This window comes from Nomia melanderi, chromosome 14 (assembly GCF_051020985.1).
Source record: "Nomia melanderi isolate GNS246 chromosome 14, iyNomMela1, whole genome shotgun sequence".
NCBI lineage: Eukaryota > Metazoa > Arthropoda > Insecta > Hymenoptera > Halictidae > Nomia > Nomia melanderi.
This window is the reverse complement of record NC_135012.1, coordinates 5335768-5358606: the sequence shown is the minus strand read 5'-3', so window position 1 is coordinate 5358606 and position 22839 is coordinate 5335768. Positions and strand designations below refer to the sequence as shown.

The window sequence follows — 22839 nt, the reverse complement described above, 5'->3', positions numbered from 1 at the left end:
CTCGGGTCGAGGTCTCTAAAGGCCACACGTTGAAACACGGCGTCGCTGCGTTTGGGTCTCCCAAGGTTCCATACGTGCGCTCAAACGAAGAGTAAACAAGTCTCTGACCTGTATGAAGCAACGTATGTGGAGACTTTAACACTAGAACTACTGAACGAGTCTAAATGATTCCAGATTTCTTCTTCACGCGATTAAAGGAATAGCAGACGCTTCTCCGAGAGTTATTAAAGGAATTAATTTAGCAATATTCAAATTGAATCACGGATCAATTCTCAATAGACGCTTAACGTTTTTATAGAGAAGTTTCAAAAAGTCAATTTCAGCGCTCGGTAGTTTTAGTGTGAAGAGTGTGCCTCTACCTGTGTCTCGGCTAACACTAAACGCACCGCGTTGCATATATCTATCCGGATTGATGTAAAGTGAAACAATCGAAGACGCAGAATTTCAAATGAAATTTTAAAAACGATCCTCCGACCGATCAAGTTGCGTTCAGCGTCGAACGTAGCGAAACGATAGCGAGAGGGAACAGAGCCTAGCCAGGTGTCCAATCTTACTTGCAGGCATGCACGAGGCGCGGGCGGGCGCGCCCGGCGATCGTTGCAAGTGTGATCACGCCTACGCGCTGCGCTTACGCAATCGGATTTATAAAGCGACGACGAATCGCGTAACGAGTTTCCCCCGCGGCCGGGGCGATCGCCGCTCATTAATCAGCGCGCGGCTGCGAAACGATTCCGGCCGGAATCGAAGGATGGTGGTGTCCCCGGTGATTCGAGCGAGACGGAAACGATGTTGTTCGTTGCTTTCAAGCGGTTTTATTCACACCGAATTTCAAAGAGTAGAGAATTCCATGCGTAGGTGAAGATCGGAGATGAAGGATGATGGCGTCGCGGCTGGTACAGGACATGCGTGATCAATGATTTTCCTCGAGTTATTCCAGAAGAGAAATGGGCTCGATCTGTTGATTGGTTGTTCGGTTCGGTTCAGGTTGTTATCGGCTCGTTTCGACTCGTTTCGGCTGCGATTCGCTCGCGGCTCGGTCGTTCGACGATGACCGGTCCATTTTAGTAGACGATGTTCTTCAGGAACAGCGGCGGCGGCACGTAGCCTGGAAGAGGAAGCGTCGGGTAGCTGGGGTAGATGACGGGCGTGCCGATGCTGGAGAGGAGAGTCGGTCCCAGCGGGGCGATCAGCGGTGAGCCGATCAGGCTGCTGGGTGCTGGGGCTGGTGCCGGAGCTGGAATCGGAGCTGGGCTTGGTCCGGGTGCCGGAGCAGCAATGGCGACCGCCAATAATCCGGCGAACAACAGCTGTGTTGGAAATTATTCGATTATTAAAAATGTTCAACGTTTCCAGGCGTAAGCCGTGTTCATTAAGAATTATTCCTCGTTTCGCTAGCATCGCAGCTATTATCAGGTTTGACGCGAGACTCGTCGACTCCTCGAACCTGCTGATGCTAGCTGCATTAGCGAAACGTCAGGCAATTCTGAACGAACAAGGCTCGCACCCGGAAACGTTCAACACTTCTCATAGTGTTACTATCCTTGAAAGCAAACAAATTATTCGATTAGTTTAAGAGTCCTCCGTCGATCCTCTACATGCCTTACGTATATTATTGGATACTACTCGGACGCAGTAGATTTCGTCTACCGTGTCTATCTTGTACTCACCGTCTTGAACATGGTGGCTACCTGCGGTTTTAACGGATGCACGACAAGCGAGTCGAAACGATCATACTCGAAATCTCGAGGATCCCCGGTTTATATAGGCGAACCAAGAGGATTCTCATCTCGCCACATCTCCCTGCCCCCGCCTGTTTCCCCTGTTTCCACGAGGAAAGGGGGAGAGATCGTTCTTTTTACCCGTTTTCATCGTTCCGCGAAGGGCAACAGCCAGTCCTCGTAGCCGGCAGCCTCGGTACCTACGAGCGAGATAGTCTCCGCGCGGGGTTCTTGTTGCTCGCGCGATTTTTTCGCGCCCGTCTGACCAATCGACGTCTCCCTTCGTCGGCCACGCTGGGAAAGGTTTCGCCCGTCGGTGCACCGGCGGGTGCTCAGAAACCACGGATTCCTCCAAGGTCGCGCCTCCCCCGGGTGCCAGGCGTGGTCCGACAATGGCGATTTCCATTTCTTCTTTCCCCGCCGCTTCATCTTCCATCTCCAGCTTTCCTCTTTTTTTTCTATTATTTCCCCGCATCCGCCTTTCGAGCGAGTTTTTTTCCCCGCAAATCGCAAACTGGTTTTCCCCTTTCCGCGACCGCGTCGGCCGACGTCCTTGCGCGTTTTCGAAAAAACGGTGCTAGCGCGCGAGGGGAGTCGCGAGGCTTCTACGGTTCTCGCGGAGAACGTTCAACTTCCCTTGTCCTTTGTCCTTTGTCTTCGCGGCGCAATCGAGGAAAAACCTTGTCCTCGGACTCGCCTGGATTTTTCCGCGACTTTTCCCCGAGTCGGTCCTTACAAGGATCGAACAAGGGCCGCGCGACGCTCGAGCGAATGCGGTGTGCTTGCGAGGCCGAGAACGCCTTCGGCGCTTCGCGATCAGCCCCGTATCGAATCGCTCGACGTCTTAACCGTTCGAGCGATCCACGGGTCCTCGTGGAAATTTAGTTGGTGAGCATTGAACAGCGCGATCCTTGATTCGTTTCTGCTCGAACAGAGTCTGGTTATGTCTGATTTTCTAGTTTCTAAGTTTCTTTGTTCTAATTTCACGTGGAAGAATTTTGAACGTCCCGATCGCTGTGTTATATTTCGATTTGTAAGTGGGTTCTAAAAATATAAAGATTCGATGATGCGGCTGCTCAGAAGTCGAATGCGACGTTGAAATGACGTTGATCGAGGTCATTTTTATCTAAACTGTTTCAACTGTTACGGATCCTCTAACCGACGAGCGAACGCACGCTATTCGACGGGTGAAAGAACGCTGGATCCCCGCGTGGACATCCAAAGGATAGAATTACCCCTGAACAAAAAGCGCGAGGCACACCCATGGTGGAAGAAACGCTCGCGTTCTCCCGTTCTGGACTCGACGAACTTGAACTTGAGAAAAAACCGGGTGCTTCGCCTTGAAGTTGCCCGGCCTTGCGGAAGAGGCGCGAGGGAGCGAGCACGCGAGCGCGACCGGTGGACGAACAGAGATAAACAGAGACGGCGAGAGAGGAGAGCTACGAATCAGCGACCGCGGGACCGAAACAACCGTGACCAAACCGATCGAAACGGAATCGTCGAGAATGTCCGTGAATCATCGGGAAATCGAGCGATCATAGATGACGAAATGATTGTCAACAGGATCTGTAGAAGTCTAGGCAACAAAGATTATAAAACGACTGTGTAAAAAATCTATACAAGTCTTGGTACCAAAGATTGTAAAACGATTGTGCAAAAAGTCTATAGAACTCTTGGTACCAAAGATTATTAAACGATTGTCGAAAAAATCTATAGAAGTCTAGGCACCAAAGATTGTAAAACGATCATCGAAAAAATCTATAGAAGTCTAGGTACCAAAGATTGTAAAAAAATTGTCTAAAATATCTATGGAAGTCTAGGTACCAAGGATTGTAAAAAAATTGTCTAAAATATCTATAGAAGTCTAGGTACCAAGGATTATGAAATGATTATCGAAACAATCTGTAGAAGTCTTGGTACCAAAGATTATAAAAAGACTGTCTAAAATATCTATAGAAGTCTAGGTACCAAGGATTATAAAAGAATCGTCGAATAGGCCAACGAATCGTCGAAAAATCGATATCGCGATAGGATTGTCGAAGAAAATCTCCAGAAATCCAAGTACGGAAGATCGCGAGACTATGCAAAACGACGAACAGAGACAAAAGGAAGCGCGAAATGGATGAAAAGTAATCGCAGGTGGATCGTGTGGGTAGCGAGACGGTCCGCGTAATCCAGCGAGCGAAGTTATAACCTTGTTACGCTTTCCAATCGGTCGGACAGATGAACGGACGCATAGTCGAGGGTGTTATACAATTTCTCGGGGGATAGTTGCTTACATAATTCCCCAGCATACTCGCGGACGCGTCCGCTGGGTGGACGCGCGCGACCCTCTTCCTGCGATCAAGGTCATCGAAATCGATCACCCGATCGATCTCGCCCCGAGACCGGGCTGACAAACGCGCGTGGCCGGCCTATGGCGGAATCGAAGCGGGACCGCGCGCGAAAACACGCGGTTCCGCGGCTAGCATTTCAATGCGAGGCGCGACCAACGAAATCGATACGGGACAACCGAGGAGGCAATACGTGCGGAGGTCGAGGCTTTCGCAAGCCGCGCCGAGCCGCTCCACACCGCTCCACGCCGCTCCGCGCCGCTCCATGCTTCGAAATTTTCGTAAGTGGTGCGCCAAGAGCGGTGGACATCGGTATAAAGTGAGGACGCTTCGACGACTCTTCACTCGTCGCAGAGTTTCCGATTCGATCACCCAAGCTCCAACATGTTCAAGTTAGCGGTAAGTCGGCAGCGATTGTCATCAGACCTGCAATAGATTACCTTTAGTTTTTACGGTTCTCCTAAGGCTGAACGTACACGAACGGTCTGTGGGGAAACGCGGCAGCGATTCTTGCGGGGTAACAAAGTTCTTCTGTCTTAGGATAAGAATAAGAAAACTTTGGGTCTCTAGTTCTCCAAACGAATCGCAGCTGTGACACTTTCCTCGTGAACCATTCGCGTGTCAATCTTTCCTCTTGAAAACTACTAAACAGTTACTAGTCGGAAAGTTAAAGCGTGTACCACGTTCCGTGGACGTCAGCTAAATCTTCTTAAACATTCATCTTTAACTCTTGTTTCAATCGATAGTCTCACTACCAATCACGGATACATTAAACACAATTGCGATATTAAAATCTGCACGAATTACTTTCCTGTATTTTCGATACTACTTTACGCATAATTGAATTTCCTCTTCTAGATTAACCCCTCGCCATACGATTTCTATAGTAATACTTATTCTTCCATAACAAAGGCAAATCGTACTACAAATAATTATCAATGATTTACTCATATTACACTATCATCTAGCTTATATTACTAAACATTTTTATTCGACGTCGATTTTCTTATTGTACTTGTTTTCAAGTACTTTATAAGCTCCGGTCATCAGTGACCACCGTGCAGTCAACGTGTTAAACATTAAAAGTTCCAGTCCGATTCTTGTTCACCGCTTGAAAATTTTAAACTGAATTAGAGAAATCTAAGTGTTATTAACTTTCTTTGAATATAAACTAAATACTACTTTTCTTTTATCAATCGTTAACCTTTGGGGTAAACATAGACACAGAACATGCAAGTAAAAATTCATTCTGTTCCTAATAAATTATTAATGATAAAGTAGTTCTATCGCTCATAGTTAAGAAATGAATCACGGGGTAAGGGGTTAATCGCATTTCGTTGAATTTTCCAGTGCATCGTCCTCTCAGTGGTCGCCATGGCGTCCGCCGGTTTGATACCAGCGGCTCCATTCGTAGCAGCCCCAGCGCCACTGGCATCGGCACCGCTCGCCGCGATCCCAGCACCAATAGTAACTGCCAGGAGCAGCCAGGTCGTCGCCAGGAACTACAACACCTTCGCCGCCGCTCCGCTCGCGGCTGTGCACGCCGCGGTACCTGCAGCTGTACCGGCCGCGCCGCTCACTTTCGCCGCAGCGCCCGCTGCACCGTACACGCTCGCGGCTGCAGCCGCGCCGCTGCCCTACGCTCCCTACATTCTGCCTTAAACGACAATTCTTCCTGCGCATTTGGCTCTCCTGTTTATCTCTGTTCTCCCCTGTTCTTCGTTACCGTTGAATAAACTACAACTCTAGACAGACAACGTTGTTTCTTTCGCACCGCGATCCTCGCCGGAGAACACTCTCGTTCGACCCTTCGTTACGTTAACGACGAATCGATCCGACGTGCTCGATTCGTTCGATTATAATCATTAGCGCGACGCCTATGTAACAACGTCGCCGTAACACCGGCTATCCGGGAAAGGTAAAATTGAACCTGTACCGTGAAACTGTTTCGGATCAGGGCTTCGCTGTTTCATCGAATTAAAAACGGAAGCGTAAACATGACTGGCTCGTGGTCGTCTTTCGGCGAACGTGGGCGAACGTAAACAATTCGATCGCAGATTGTACATTAGATTTTGCGAAGGACGTGGAGTAATATATCCGGATAACTGATAAACGAGGATCCAAGTTTATTACTTCGTTCTCTCGGAAACAAAGTCTTGCGTGGGGCGAGCGTCTTATCAACTTAACGCGTTCGCAAACGACGATTGTTTCAATGGCAATCTTCATAGTCGCAGTATTCTATAAAATCCAATTTCTTCGTAAAGTGCAAATGGAATTCGAGGAAAACATCTCGCCCACTTCTTACACGTGCCACTATGTATTACGAGTTTGACAGTAGGACTACCGTGCCAGAGAAAATGACTGGTTTCAGTTTTTTTTGTTTCGCAATGATTCATATCTTCAAAGCATTGAATATTCAAAATGATTTGGAAAGAGTTTCACTTGAATACTATAATAAATGTCTGCAGAAACTGAGAATAATCTATTGTTACAATTTTTCTAGGGATTACATATAAATCGTTTTAGATGCTCGGTAGTTCTAGTGTTAAATGCAAACACAAGCGAAAGCAATTGAATTTTCTTTACGCGAGATACAAAATGGCATCACAAATATACCTCGACTTAACGCGTCGATTCGATGCATATCTTTCACGCGTTATTTGATAAATGTTTGATCTGATTTCGATTGACGCGGTTACAGAAACACATATCCTAATCGTCTATGCTTAAACTTCTAATCACCAATGTCGAAACAATAGGATGATCTATAGTTACAATGAATATCCGTAAACACGGTGGTCATCGAGCTATTTTGCATCGTACACGGGTTATTTGTGTCGTACGCGCGCGGATTTAATGAAGGAGAAATTTGGTTATAATAGCATATTATTCGTAAGCCTGTGTGATGCAAACGGGTTAATAAAAGCATCGCGTCGTTCGTTACGTCGCGGAAAACGTTACGCGTGTAGGGCATCGACGGTTGCAACGGTGACAGGCGTGATTCGTTTCAGTCTCATTGCATCAGCCACGCGTTGTGTGAACCGCCGCGGAATTTCGGGATTTCTCACGCGACACCGGCGTTAACAGGTTGACCGCCGCGGTGGTCACCAATAATTAGAGCTCTCAAATTATTTGAAAACAAAAACGAAAACTAACGTGGAACCGAAATATTTAGTTACATTTGCTATAACATAATAGTACGACTTAGAAGCTATGATACCAAATGATTAAGGTAATTACTTTTAACGATTATACGTCATCTTAAAGCTTGGAATAATAACTCTTTCAACCAATTCTCTATTTTTTCAGATAAACACGTAATTCTTTGTTTCGCTTTGGTTTTTTATTAAAGTATAACCTAGTTGCATTCTTCCTGCGTCTGACAAGTACACACTTCAATTTTTTATTTTATTCTGCGCGAAACGAGAAATCTTTATACTAAATTCCAAAATTAACAGGTTAACAAGTAATTCTAATCCCATCTGGCTTTGTTGAATGAATAAGTGATACTACACGAATCTATCGAAATTCTCGTGGAAGTCAACGCGTTGACAGGCTCGCGATGAATCCCCCGGTAAACAAGGACGATCACGCGGAACCATAACCGACCGGTCTACGACTCGTAAACGAGCTCAACGCCTGGACCGAACCCGTTTTTCCATGAAATTTCAATCGCGAGTCAAGTAACGAGCGAATGTACGAGCGTCTCCTTCGAATTTCTACTTTTCATTACCCCTGATTTTTTCCTGTACACATTCCGAACGGGAACGACCGTTTCTAGCGATCATCGCAACGAAGTTCAAGCGGGGATCGCCGCGTCGAGGCCGGCCGAGCGCTCGAAAACCGGCCGGCCGGTTAGGAAATCGTACTTACGCGACGAAATTAACAATTAAGCTCGCGGAGAAAGCGTAGGAACGAACGATGTACGTAATCGAAGGTCAGTGGTGCAATTAACGAGAACTTTCCTTTGACACTTCAGCTACCGCCTCTTCCATTTGCGACTTTTCATGCTTGAACTGCTTCGTTAAACGAACTGAACGAGATAATCCGTTCATTAGGAAACTCGTCGGTCCCTAATTTCGCGGGGGATGTTCGGTCGTTGGCGTTTCTTCATTCCTGGTTCATCGACACTGCGCACCTGTCTCATCGATGACCGCTCGCGCTCGTTCCCCGAGGGCTTCGCGCCGTGCTACCCGTTCTACGCTCGGCCGTGACGCTACGGCGACCTTTGGCGTTCTTCTGTCTGGACTTGCGTCAATAGACTCGCAATAGCGGAGTCTTCATGTTCACGGGACCTAAAAAAGCAGCGAATGTAGAACCTTGCGCTAACGTTGTTCTTCATCATCTCTATTGTCATCATCTCGTTTCGTCGTTATTGTAACTACTGTCCACCGACGATATCTTTTCACGTCTTCGACGAACTGAAGGGGCGGGTGAGGTAAGAGGAGACGGAGCACAGTTTGACAAAGTCGGAGAATGAGTATAATAAGAAGAAGTAAGTACACATAGTTCTCCGAGCATCGGGGATCAAGATATGCGACTTCAAAGTGACGCATCAAATATAACTATGTAATAAAGGAACTATCAGTCCCATTAATTTCAATCTTACTTTCTCAAACGTAGTGCCAGCGAGTTGTTGAGATTCTTGTGTAAAACAAGTCCAAACACAATGTAAATCGAACTAGTTTTACAGACTGAATATAATCAACAAAACTAAAGGTTCATTTTCTTACAATCGATAAAGCTAGATTTACAAATAACAAAAACAGAGAAAAAAGAGTTCCAATCATGGGAATATGGAACGACACTTTGTTGTAGTATGCTTCTAATCGTCCTATTGTAATAACAATTATAATAACATAACTTAGAACTCAGTTTTTCAAAAACGGAGACCATCGTCAAAAAAGCCATGAAGGTTTTTCATTTCTAGATATAGACTATAACATGCATGGGGTTTTATTCAAAACCAGATTTTTATGTCTAGCCCTCTCCTTGTCAGTGCGTAATGACTGCTTCCTTCGTTTTAGATTGTAGGTACTCGGCTAACTCGTGTGAAACGCGGTTACAGACATGGCGAACAAAAACGTCCCAGGGTTATTTGACGCGTCGTTTTTTCCGGACAGGCGAGCGAGGCGGACACTGAAGGGAAAGTCCTAGCGCCGAAAGCAGAAGAGAGTCCATAGACGAGGCGCCGCGCGGCGTCGAGCTCTCCGGCCCGCCACGGATTCGAGTCACGATCGTGGAACGATCTTCGAAACCCGCGGTGTCACAACCGGCGTCGCCGACGTAAAACGTATGTACGCTCGTTTTTTCGTATTTAGAACGTGAACGAGCCGCACCCAATCTGTATTACTGGATCAAGTGAAACGAGCGTACCTGTCGGCCGGGGATTATGTCACACGACGAGCGTCTCGAGTTACTGATACCGATCCATTTTTGAAGGAAGTAAACCAATGAGCCGCCATTTCTTCGGGGATGAAACTGGAGAAACGAAGTATTATTTGAAATGTAGGGTAACGGCACCTAACATGGAACACCTGACTTCTTAGCCTGCCGAAACGAGGGATACGCAGAATTTTTTCGGTGAAACCTGCAACGAAATACGAGGAAATTAACACGCTGATTGCTATGATGGTCGCCGGTGACCTCAACCACATCGAATTACAATGATTTATTCGATTAAAGGATGATTATTTGGAGACTTTTCTGTATTACTGGTGATACTAATGTATTGACATTCAAGAGATAAACCTGTAATAATAACGCATTCCAATTATATAATTCGATATTAGATTATTTTCATTTTGTATATTTTTCTCGGCAAAATCGTGAGGCACTCAACGTGTTAATGAACGTTCGTACGCTGATCGGTAACAATGCTAAAATGTAAATGCCTTCAAACCACGGTGAAGAATGTAAATAAAGTGACAAATGGCGATCTGAAAAATGGCTCCTAATATGGAACACCTGGGTGATTTATAAATAAAACTCATGTTTACCGCGAGAAATGAATATTTATAGAATTATACACGAATTTTCCATCTTTAACTTATATTATATTCATTCTTATTTTCTGTTATACATTGGATATATGAATTGTGGCAACTACGTTCTTAGCGAATTGGACATATTTTTTATTATTACCATTTTTGTAATTGCCACCGTAAAATGGAAATGTAATACAGATCATGTGGCATGGGTTCAATTCCAAAAACGATCTGACTTTTAAACGCCACTGTACATAGGACAAGGGGTTAAAGGAACTACTTGCCTGGAACTAGTCCTTGCATCCCTCTGGATCCTTCGATTATTTCAGTCTTGGTTCCTAGAATACTCCTTTGCTCGCGCATCCATTACTGTTGCCCCATTCCATGGTTCTGACCGTTCCGTTGCCTACAATGAAACAATACTAATAATTCCATCTATACAACGTGCAGACAGTTACAGGAGAACCTAGACGTCGTTCATTAATTTCGCCGTTAGTATATACCTGTGCCAGCCATCAATCTCTACCTTGGAAGGACAGACGCCGGTATGCAACAAAGGAACTAGCTTCGACCTTAGAGCCGAATGAAAGTAACGAACCCGGGCGTCCTAGTACAAAACGAACAAGACCGATTTGGTATTCCGAAGCGCGTTTCTGTCGCATCGTGCCTCGCAACCACCGTTCGCGTCGCCATTCCTCGGGTAGTGGGAGTATATGGATCTCGGCTGAACCACCTATAAAAGCGGTCCCCCTAATCGTACCAGTATCACAGTTCCAAACAGCGTTCTCCACTCGAAACACCACCGACCCCACTAACGAGCCAAAATGAGTTCCGCACGATTCTTGGTAAGTCGAGCCTGAAAACCAACGTTCATAAGCAGTTCGCCAAAAATCTCATTGAGTATCTATACTAAACAATCTCTGCAACCAATATGATCAAACAAACCAACTCTTCAAATCCTTCCAAACTTTAATTCCAATATTAATAATATTATGTTCCACACTTATCTTCTGAAGCCATATACAATATACAAATCTCTAACCAATAATAAACCGATACTCTTCAACTCCTTCCAAACTTTAGTTCCAATACATTCCATATTTATCTGAAGACATATGCAACGTACAAATTTAAAAAAGAACGTTGTCAAGCCTCTACATCCAATTCCTTCTAAATCTCGCACTATTCTAACATAACCCTAACGAATATTTCATTGCCTACACACATCCTCATTTTTCTATCATTGTAATATATTCTATCTACTCTTATTCAACAGATCATCTTCGCCGGTCTGATCGCCGCTTGCTCCGCCGGTTTGATACCAGCAGCGGTCCCAGCCGCGGTTGCGGCTCCTGTCCCAGCTGCCCTCACGGTCGGAACGTACGCTAGCAGCTACAACGCCCACGCGATCAACCACGCGATCGCTGCACCTTACATCGCCAGCCCTGTGGTCGCCCATGCCGCTGCCCCCATCGCCCCGGTCGCCTCCTATGCCTACTCCAGTTACCCGGCCGCGGCGCTGATCGCCGGCAGACGCTGAGCGTCGTGCGAACCTTAGCCCGTTACCTCTGGAACGCCGACGATCGTGGAACATCCGGTTACGCTGCCCGGAGACCGACCGTCACCTCGGTCGTGGAACGATCGATTAACCTTCGATCGAAACGTTCCCGTCGCCCGTTCACCGGCTACGCCGCGGGATGTTCCACCGGTCGTTTCTCTTTACACCTCGTCGAATTGGCAACACCTTCTATGTAGATTTTACAGCATCAGATTGTAATAAAGAAATTCTTTGTCTCTCTTAATACGTTGGTTTAGCGTTGTTACCGTATACCCTTCGTTGCTTGATACCTTGACTGCTGCGTCGGTCACTGGTGACCGGAGCTTGCAAATTACTTGGCAATAATTATAATTTGGCAGATAACGTCGAATGGAAATACCTTATAGCGTTACTAGATAACAGTGTAACATACGCATTGCGATACCAAATGATAAGTAACTGTTCGTCTTCATCTTAGCTACGAAAGAAGTGATACATAAAATGCTGAAGGTTTTCGTGGCAGTCAACGTGTTAAGACTATTTCTTCCGGAGCTGTCAAAAGACTTTCGAAGTTTTCGATTACAATTATTTTCTCAGTTCAATGATTTTTCCTGAATTGAATTTTGAGCATTTTATATGGTTAATCTTATAATTGTTATTGGGGAGTCGAAAAGTCAATTCAGAATATACGACTTAGCTTGGAAAATAATTATAAGTTAAAATTTCAGGTATCTTTTGGCACCTTTGGCAGACATAGTGTCAGTCCGTTGCCTTATGATTTAGTTGTTAACCCTTAACGTACCGGAAGTGTTTCAAGTTTGCCAAAAGATACTGTAACATAGATAACGAGTGGAAACAAATTCACAGAACACTACTTAATGTGTTACTTGTAAATATTACAACTGTTACAGTGATAAAAGTAATGAAATGATTGTTGCATATACGCGACATTGGACCCAATCAGTAAAAGTGCCATGCTTATATGGTGACATTGATCCGTTAAGGGTAACTGTATACGACAAAACAACTTTGTCAACACTAGAATTAGCATTTAATATTATTGATATATAATTCTTATAAAAACTATGGCAATAGATTATCTTCAGTTTTAATGACTTTGCAATTAATTCAATCAATGAAGTTGCAATTCAATTGTAATCGTAATTCCTCGATTTCATTAGAATGCTAAGAAACGCGTGGAACACTCGAAAGGTTAAATTATTAAATAAAGATTAAAATTAAAGATTAAAATTAAAGATTAAAATTAAAGATTCTATTAACCGATTGCTCCCGAGAGGCGACTACATAGTTAAAAATACACTTCCGATAAGAAACTTTCGAGTGCAACGGGTTAACGTAGACAGAAGAATACGGAAATACGAATAACGTCCGCGTCAGCGAGGAAAGATTGCGAATAAGAGTAAAAAAATTAAGATGATTGGTCGGAATGACGGCAATTTGGATCGCAGCTCCAACCAGACACGCAGTTACAATAAAAAGAAGCTGAAGGCGGAATGACCTCTAGGAGCGGCGGCGGTTCACTGAACCGATCGCGTGAAACAAAAGATCCATGGCAACCGGAGAACAAACGACGAGTCGTTGATCGGTGTTGCCGAGGCCGAACCTTTCCGTTTTCGTGCGTACGCTCGGGACAGTCGCCTCGTTTCGCATTAACTTCACGTCCGTTTCTCACCGGGAGGAATCCAACAGGAAAAAACATCTGGATCGAGATCTATCCGCGAAGAAGTAGGTGTTTGCAGCGTCGCTAGAAGAATCGAGTGTCGTTTAAGCAGTCACAGAAGCGAACGGCAGCGAAAATGCGTGAGATAGCGCATCTACAAGCTGGCCAGTGCGGCAATCAAATAGGGGCGAAGGTATAGTATCCGATGATGTTATTAACCCTTTGCTCTTGAGAGGTCTCTCAGTCACCGTTTGATTTGACACAACAAAATTATATAGTGTTCTATATAATATTAAGTTTTGTGTAATGCATCAATGTGTAATATTTATATAAAATAGCTTTGTTTCTTAACACATTGCGTACCGGCTAATTTTCAGAAAACTGAATTGTACGGATGGCAATTTTCACTGAAGTCAACTTATATCACTATACATAGAAAAACTCAGATATCATATAGTTATGTAATATATTTTAAATAGATAATCGAGTCGAATGAAATTTTATCATTTTTTCGATGCTGTGGTAATTAGCGGAGTTGTATAGCTAAGTGTCTTTATATAAAAACGAGATTTCTCGTTACCAGTACGCAATGTGTTAATTCACGTGTGTTTTCTCATTAGTTCATATCAATAGTATCATTGGAAAGTGTCGAATGTTTCTAGTGAAAAGCTTCCGAGTACAAAGGGATAACCGTTTGAGTGGCAAGCAGCGCGATCGCGCTTCTTCGGTATACTGCCTAAAAGTGCCAGCGTATCGGTTGGTACAATCAAATGAAGTTTATTTATTCATCTTCCTTCTAATTATTTAGTTTTGTTGCTGCCTGCTTAGAAATGGAAAAATAGAACGATTGTGTTATTTAGGATTTTTTTATATGAAAATAGAAAAGCGTCTTTCAGTTTCCGATCTGAAACGAAAGAAGCACAGTCGCGCTGCTTGGCATTTCCGACCGGGTTTTTGGAAAGATTAGTGGCACTCAAACGGTTGACACTAGAACCACCAGTCGAAATGACTAGTTTTTATTTGTTTGTTTCCTAATTATCGATATCTTGAACATATGGAACATTCGAAATGATCTTGAAAATAAATAGTTTCTCCTTAATACTGTAATCAGTGTCTAACGAAACTGAAAATAATCTATTGTTGCAATTTTTATAGGGGTTACATGTTAACACTAGAACTACCGAGCAGTTAAATTGTCTTTTTGAAATTGTTCTATAGAAACCCCAACAGTACAACTATTGAAACTTCACTTGGTTTGCAATTTAATCTGTTTATTGCTAAATCAATTTCTTTAGTACTTTTTCAGAGAAGCATCTGTTAACACATTGAACGCTGCACAATTTCATAGAGCAAAATACACAAAATGGAATAAATATAATATTAAATCATTTGATTGAATTGCATTGTTATTATTTCACCTAATCTTGCTCAATGTCACCTCATTTGGTAGCATTGTTTATAATATAGAAATATTGTCAAACAATCGTCTTTCAATTGAATGAACCATAGTAATTCAATTTGCCTGGGGGTCACCGGTGACCCCCATGGCATTCATTGTGTTAACTGTTGAATAACTGAGAAAAATGTAATCAGGAATGAGTCATTTTGACCAATCCAGTAATTCTAGTGTTAACAAATTGAATGCCATGGGGGTCACCGGTGACCCCCAGGCAAATCGAAGTACTATAATTCACTCAATTAAACGATGATTATTTCCAAAAATTTCTGTATTATAAATGATGCTACCCATTGCGGTGACATTCAGTCTGATGAATGTGCAATGATAGTAATCCAATTCAGTCAAATGGTTTAATATTATATTTTTTCCCTTTTGTGCATTTTGCTCTATAAAATCATTCGGTATTCAATGTGTTAACCGTATCAAATGCTCGGTAGTTAGTGTTAAATTCTAAATTCTATTAAAATCCCCATCGATCCGCTGATCGTACAGTTTTGGGAGGTGATCTCCGACGAGCATGGAATCGATCCGACCGGGACTTATCACGGTGACTCCGATCTCCAACTGGAGCGTATAAACGTTTACTACAACGAGGCGTCCGGGGGAAAGTACGTGCCGCGAGCGATTCTGGTCGACCTAGAACCTGGCACCATGGACGCGGTCCGGTCCGGGCCGTTCGGCCAGATATTTCGGCCGGACAATTTCGTGTTCGGTCAGAGCGGCGCCGGGAATAATTGGGCCAAAGGACATTACACAGAAGGCGCGGAGCTGGTCGACTCTGTCCTGGACGTTGTACGCAAGGAAGCGGAAAGCTGCGACTGTTTGCAGGGATTCCAGCTGACCCATTCCCTTGGCGGCGGAACGGGGGCCGGTATGGGGACGTTGTTGATCTCGAAGATACGCGAAGAGTACCCGGATAGGATCATGATGACGTTCAGCGTAGTCCCCTCTCCCAAGGTATCTACTGAAACAACGTGTCGTCATCTACTGTCCACAAACGATACCTTTTCACGTCTCCGACGAACTGAAGGAGTAAGTACGAGGGGACATGGAGCACAGTTTGACAAAGTCGGGGAAAGAGTGTAATGAGAAGTGAATCAGACACGAGATGCGAGACCTCAAAGCGGTGTAGCACGCGTCAAATGTAAACATACAATAAAGGAAATATCAGTTTCATTAATTTCAATTTTACTTTCTCAAACATAGTACTAGTGGATTGTTGAGATTGTTGTGATTGAAATAAGCCCAAACACGATGTAAATAAAACTACTGACATTGATATTTGTTTTATTGCATATTTGACGCGTTCGGCATCGCTTTGATGCCAAGGGAGGCGCCAAAATTTTTAAGAAAAATTAATGTTCATACCATAACATCTACAAAGAAATAAACTTCATATCGTAACGTAACAGTATAAATTCAATGAAGTAATGTTTATTTTCTAATAAAGCTATTATTATTTAAGAGACATCTATATTATCATATCTATTAAAAGACAGGGAGACGCGGAAAAAAAATTTGTAGGGAAGCGTAGTAGCATAAATGTTGAAAACCGCTGTATTATACTCAATCTCCGACTGTATCAAACTATTCTTAAAGAATCCATGTCTCCTTGCAGCAGTTGCTTCTGCAGTCTGTTACAGATGTGAAAAGCTATCGTCCGTGGACAGCATAAGTCCATCAGCTCCCGGATTGAGTCGTATTCCGATCACATCGTTCTTTCCATCGTGTCGCGCGTGCTAGGTGTCGGACACGGTCGTCGAGCCGTACAACTGCACCCTGTCGGTGCATCAGTTGGTCGAGAACACCGATGAATCCTACTGCATCGACAACGAAGCTCTCTACGACATATGCTTCCGCACGCTGAAGCTGACCACGCCGACCTACGGCGACCTGAATCATTTGGTGAGCGCTACGCTGAGCGGCGTGACCACGTGCCTCAGGTTCCCTGGACAATTGAACGCCGATCTGCGTAAGCTCGCCGTCAACATGGTACCGTTCCCTCGGCTCCACTTCTTCATCCCTGGTTTCGCGCCTCTGTCGTCCAGGTCTGATACGGAAAAAACATGAAATATGAGTCATACAGTAGACACCTAGCGAAGAGCTTCGCGATCAAGCGTCGAGGAATGTTTGCGCAGGGGTTCGCAGCAGTACAGGGCTCTGACGGTGCCAGAGCTGACGCAGCAAATGTTCGACGCGAAGAACATGATGGCAGCCTGCGACCCCCGTCACGGACGTTACCTGACCGTCGCCGCGGTTTTCCGCGGTAGGATGTCCATGAAGGAGGTGGACGAGCAGATGCTCAACATACAGAACAAGAACAGCAGCTACTTCGTCGAGTGGATACCCAGCAACGTGAAGACGGCGGTGTGCGACATCCCGCCACGGGGATTGAAGATGTCGGCGACGTTCATCGGGAACTCGACGGCTATCCAGGTAATCCTTTCGATGGAAACTCGAAGTAGATCTTTCGGGACTTCGGCTGACTCTCGGTTTGCTGAAAGATAGACAGAAATGAATATTGGGTTGTAGAGAACGAAGACACAAAGGGGCTTATGATTGCTGGTAGGGATACCTTGCGTATACGACGTTCTTAACACTTTGCACTCAACAATATTTTCCAGTACGAACGTTCATTATTTTCTGATGGAATATTAACAGTACTATTTGGAACTTCTATGAAGAAACATCTTGCACAAATTTAGGGGCACAATTGTTTTATTTCTGTTTCATGTGCTGCCATCATCTTTCCATGTCAAGTTTCCAATTTTATAATTTCCTATGCTGAATCAAATGGCGATTCAGAGTCGCCTCTCGAGTGCAAAGGGTTAACACTTTGCCGGCCACGCATTTATTGTATTAGCTTCTGAGCGACTCGTATGCAGACCGCGTCAAACTTTGCGGTACAGAGCTTTAGTTTCACGGTTAACACGTTGAACGTCGCATGATTTCATAAAAAATACTCGAAATGGAAAAACTATAATATTAAATCATCTGATTACATTGCATTGTTATTGCAAGATCATCTATCTGAATGTCACCGCATTAATTAGCATTATTTATAATATAGAAATGTTTTCAAATAAGCATGGTTTAATTGAGTGGACTATAGTAATTCGATTTGATTGAAGGTCACCGGTGACCCTATGGCATTCAACGTGTTAATCCTGCCGTAGGTAAAAGGTTAAAGACTAGTTCGGATCAGAGTCTAACGGTTCCTCCTGTAAAAGAACCGGTTGCTATTTTAGGAGCTGTTCAAGAGAGTATCGGAGCAGTTCACGGCGATGTTCAGGCGGAAAGCGTTCCTCCACTGGTACACGGGTGAGGGTATGGACGAAATGGAGTTCACCGAGGCCGAGAGCAACATGAACGACCTGGTGTCGGAGTACCAGCAGTATCAGGATGCCACCGCCGAGGAGGAGGGAGAATTCGACGAGGAAGAGGAAGGCGAGGGTGAAAACTAGCAAAGACCGGCCGGTCCAGCGCAAATCTCACGCGAACCCGGCGGCTGGACATCGTCATCGTCATCGTGATCTCCCTCGCCTCCTCTGTTCCATTCCATCGTTTCATTTTTCCTCGTGATACACCTTTCATCGATCAATATTATTGCTCGTGTACGCACGTGCGCGAGTATACAAGTAGTACCTTGAATTATACAAGTCCTTCGCGCTCCTGCGTTCACGCGTGGCACCAACGACGTTCTCGTCGAGTCCCTGCTACTTATATCGTTAGCCGTTTCAGCAGCGTTCAACTTTCAGCGCGGCCGTTGCGGAGTTAATACAAACTTGGTTCTTTGTTGTGTTCTCATCTCTCGACGCTTGTCGCAATAAAACTATGCGATACACGACGACGAAACCTGTTTCAATTAATACCTGTCGGGCAATCATAAAAAGCATATTGATGACTCCTCGATCGAGACAACGAACGTGAGACAGTTTATTTATATCTCTCGGATCAACGGTTTCCAACTTATCTCCATCGCGACGAATAATTATGAGAGACAACTTTTGGAAACTTCTGCTCTTGACCCTTCGGGGCGACGACTTTCTCGAACATTGAGAAGTTTCTCCAAATATTAGGAGAAGATACTATGAATTAACCCCTTGCTTTGTAACAACGTAAGGTGAAGATTTCTAACGTGGTTTAACAAACATAAATATTACTCGATTCATTTGGATTCGAAGTAAATATTCTTTTGTAATCAATTAGTATATTTAAGAGCGAACATGGCCTACGATTTTTCTCTTTTTCGAATGAATTATTAAGCACAGAGTCGTCGTATCAATCGAAATCCTTTCGTTTGACACATTGTACGCCGGCTGAATTTCAGCTACTAGAAACGCGAGCGTCGGTGATTATATTGATATATCCTTAAACATCAAACCGAAATTTGTAATTTACGAAAAAGAATAAGTAATTCGATTTTTGAATTTGCGTTATGCATATATAAAATGTTACATTAATATAGAACTAACAATTAAACGATAGACTAAAAATCCCGCATTATCTCGGAGCCGGCGCACAATGCGTTAATTGAATTTCTTGCCTACGATTGTTCTCTTTTTCGAATGAATTATTAATCACGAAGTAGTGGTATCGGTCGGAATTGAGAAAGAAATCAAGGGGTTAATCTTTCGTTGCTTAATTAAATTTCTTGTCTACAACTGGCAATGTTAAGCGCCAATGTCGCCGACACGACGACGCTTGTCCTCGAAGGGTTAACATTCTTTCGTTTCATTGATCCTCGGTCGGAACGAAGAGGAGACGGTCGACGGCGTCGTTACGCTAGACGTGATTCGCGATTCCTTCTCTAACCGTGACACGTTCCACGTTCGAACGACCGTGGTCTCCCCGACGGCGTTGACTCTGGATGGGGCGTGAACCGGCAAGATCGTAGACACGCGAAACGCGGGTCTGCATCGACGGAAACGATATCCCAAGGATATCGCGATCGTTCTCATGATAGAAACAATAGTTTTAATTCTCGATTAGCGCCGATCGGGGCTCTGCCTATTGTGCTCCTCGCAGATCTCGCGCTCGGGTTTCCAAGGTTCCCGGGGACGGGCGTGTTCCAGGGAAATCCGCGTACTGGAACGAACGCGGTCCCAGCAAAAAGATCGAGAAAAAAGACTGTAGAACGGAACCTCGTGTTTTTCCCTATAGTTCTGGGACTGTACAGAGTACGATAACAGCTCTGCCAGGGACGAATGAATAAGAATAACCGCGAAATCGCAGCGTCACTTTACAACCGGTTCGTTCAGCTAGGGTAGCAAAACCGACTGAAACCTTCAGAACGCGAGGAATCTAACTCTCAGAGGAATTCTAGCTACTAGCAAACCTAGAGCCAGTCTTCTCAACGTGTGAGTCGCGCAACTAACTTCGGGAGTCGCAGATATGTTAGCAGAGCTGAATGATTGACGTGCAAGGAGTCGACTCAAAACCAGTTTGGCAACGCTACGTGTACAGCGTGTCCACGAGGTTTATGATTTATCGCCAGTAAACGTTTCAATTCGTATTCCTAGCTTGCGCGCCTCTACATAGGGTGGCGGAAGTACTGTCCACCGTACCTTTTCGCATCTCCAACGAACTGAAGGGGCAAGTACTGCAAGAGAACACGGAGCACAGTTTGACGAAGTTTCAAAATTTCAGTCTTACTCTCCTTAAACGTAGTACTAGTGAATCGTTGAGATTGTTGTGATTGAAACAAGTCCAAACACGATGTAAATAGGACTAGTTTTACCGAGTTAGTAATTAACAGAATTAAAGGTTCATTTCCTTAACCGTTTGAGTGGCAAGCGGCGATTGCACTTCTCCGTACACTCTCTAAAAGTATCAAACCTTAACTTTTTTTAAAACTGAAAGGAAGACAAATAAATAAAGTATCAAATTTTAACTTTATTTATTTGTCTTCCTTTCAATTATTTATCTTTACTTCTCTTTTACCCGCTTATAAATGGAAAAATGTAACGATCGCGCTATTTACAATCTTTAAGGACTGTCTGTCTCACTTCTTCTCATTATACTTATTCTCCGACTTTGTCAAACTGTGCTCCATGTACCCTTGCCGCGCTTACCCCTTCAGTTCATAGAAGTGAAAAGATATCGTCGGTGGACAGTACTTACGTAGACTCTAAAGGGGGTCGCGCTTAGCGGTGAAGTTCTAGAAGCCCCGGAGTGGACCAACGACCGACAGAGAGGCAACGTCCGAGGACGAGGCGCGAGGAGCGATATGACTCGGTGCCCTAATAAACCTCCACTGATCCGGAACTCGAGGATGCCGTGTTCTTTTATAGGCGGCCGTGGCGCGCGCCGGTCCCGAAAAAGAAACTGGCCAACGTATCCGCGCGGCCCTCGTCGTGACAGGACAGGCCAAGGTCTTCCGGATTTGGGCGTCGCCGTCGTTCGCGATCGCGAGCCGGATCTCCGTGGCTTTTTTTTTCTCTCCTTCGTCCTCCCTTTTTCTTCATCGATCAACGCCGCGTCAAAACACAGCCGCCACGGGAGCGTGCCGCTCGAAGAAACAGGACAAAAAACGAGATGCGGGAACCTGGGGAAAAAGAACGAGTCAGAAAAACGAGAAGAAAGGCTGGTAGGTTACACTGAAACCGATAGATCGTTCGCGGAGGTTATTCGCCAGCGGCGAACGGCGCGTTTACGAAAGCGCGGCGCGGCGCGGCCTTGCCACGAAATTGCTCGGCCACCGGTTGACAAAGAGAAGAAAAGAAACGGGAACGAGACACCGGCAGGGAGAGACAGAGAAAGTTAGAAATGGTGAACGCCGGCCGGCTGGGGTGCAGCGAGGGGAGCGAGGTTTAGACGAGGTGGACAGGTTCCGAAAAGAACAATTGGGTATCACTCGGCTGTTGCGATACCGCCAATTTCGCAAAAGATGCGCTACGATTCGAGGCTCTGCATAGTGTAGCTGGCAACTGGGACAAGCTATTACTTACAAGGAGAGAGCCGAACGTAAAAGTCTGTTTTTGGATGAAACCCTATGCGTGTCATGGTGCATATAGAGATGAACCCTCGTGGCTTTTTTGACAATGGTCCTCCGTTTTCGAGAAAAATGAGTTTTACGTTTCTATAGTATTGTAATAAGATGGTAACACGGGTATGCCGGGGGTTGTAAGTTTCGAATCTTCATGCTTGGGATTCTGCTTTTCTCCGTTTTCCTTCATCTGAATTATAATTTCGAAATAACTTGTATTTTATTATTATTCATATTATATTATATTTATTATATATATATTCTCAAAGTTATTTTTCCATAGATGGTTTATAACAAATATATGGATATTAAAAATTTATTAAAGTTAATGTGTTTTGTTGAATATAAATTTTGAAAAGAATAATAAATACAATACCTCTCGATTTCGAAAACAAATGTTAAATGTCGCCACTGTGGCAGTACCGATCACAAGAGTTAAAACTCATTGTTTCCGAAAGCCGAGGACCATTGTCAAAAAAGTCATAAGACTGTCTCATTTTTAGAAATGCGAAAAATAGATAAAAAGAAAGTTCATCGCGCGAGACCTTGCCAAACCTCTGAATTAATTTCCAGCGCAAGTGGTTAACACTAGAACTACCGATCGGTGAAATTGATTCTTCTATATTTCCTTCTAGAACGTATAAAAATACATTTATCGAGTTCTGTATCTGCTTATATTCTAGTTTGTCTTCATCTAAATCAATTTATTGAAAAACTTCTCAGTGCCTTTTCCATGATTGCGAAAGAAGTGTCATGAAATGGGTCGTCTCGACCCATTTGGTAGTTCTAGTGTTAACATCGCGTCGGTCGCGGCGAAGAATATTATATTCTCGACTGGACGTAGACAACGGTCGGCCGGCGTTGGCCTAGACTAATCGCAACGTCGTTTCGTATGCCAGCCGATGCGTCGCGTCTCGAAGTGGATAGTTGTGGGCGTCGAAACGGTTCACTAATTGTTACGCAATCGTATTCACCGCTCAAAGTAAACACGATGTATAACGTAACGTCATCGGCATCGGCATTAACATCGACGGACCGTCGGAGGGTGAGCCGGGAGATGATCGGGGGAGGGAGACAGAGAAACTCGTTACGTTATCGTGGAAATAGGGACCACGGACTACCGGATGGGAGTGGCG

General features: G+C 44.5%; 4 protein-coding genes across 4 annotated transcripts; 3 read left to right on the top strand and 1 right to left on the bottom strand.

Annotated features, from left to right (window-relative positions):
• Window positions 1-1061: 1061 nt before the first annotated feature.
• On the bottom strand, window positions 1062-1714 carry LOC143175292 (uncharacterized). Its single transcript, XM_076373901.1, has 2 exons — window positions 1668-1714; window positions 1062-1307 (listed from the first exon to the last, which is right to left on the bottom strand). The coding sequence occupies exons 1-2, from the start codon at window positions 1677-1679 to the stop codon at window positions 1062-1064; spliced, it is 258 nt and encodes an 85-aa protein (XP_076230016.1). The 5' UTR covers window positions 1680-1714.
• Window positions 1715-4259: 2545 nt separating this feature from the next.
• On the top strand, window positions 4260-5773 carry LOC116427146 (uncharacterized). Its single transcript, XM_031977139.2, has 2 exons — window positions 4260-4450; window positions 5402-5773. Exons 1-2 carry the CDS (start codon window positions 4436-4438, stop codon window positions 5711-5713), a joined length of 327 nt encoding a protein of 108 aa, XP_031832999.1. The 5' UTR covers window positions 4260-4435; the 3' UTR covers window positions 5714-5773.
• Window positions 5774-10816: 5043 nt separating this feature from the next.
• LOC116427167 (uncharacterized) lies at window positions 10817-11675 on the top strand. Its single transcript, XM_031977177.2, has 2 exons — window positions 10817-10883; window positions 11315-11675. The coding sequence occupies exons 1-2, from the start codon at window positions 10863-10865 to the stop codon at window positions 11576-11578; spliced, it is 285 nt and encodes a 94-aa protein (XP_031833037.1). The 5' UTR covers window positions 10817-10862; the 3' UTR covers window positions 11579-11675.
• Window positions 11676-13392: 1717 nt separating this feature from the next.
• Window positions 13393-18179, top strand: LOC116427111 (tubulin beta chain). Its single transcript, XM_031977071.2, has 5 exons — window positions 13393-13449; window positions 15208-15672; window positions 16459-16763; window positions 16854-17151; window positions 17964-18179. Exons 1-5 carry the CDS (start codon window positions 13393-13395, stop codon window positions 18177-18179), a joined length of 1341 nt encoding a protein of 446 aa, XP_031832931.1.
• Window positions 18180-22839: the final 4660 nt, after the last annotated feature.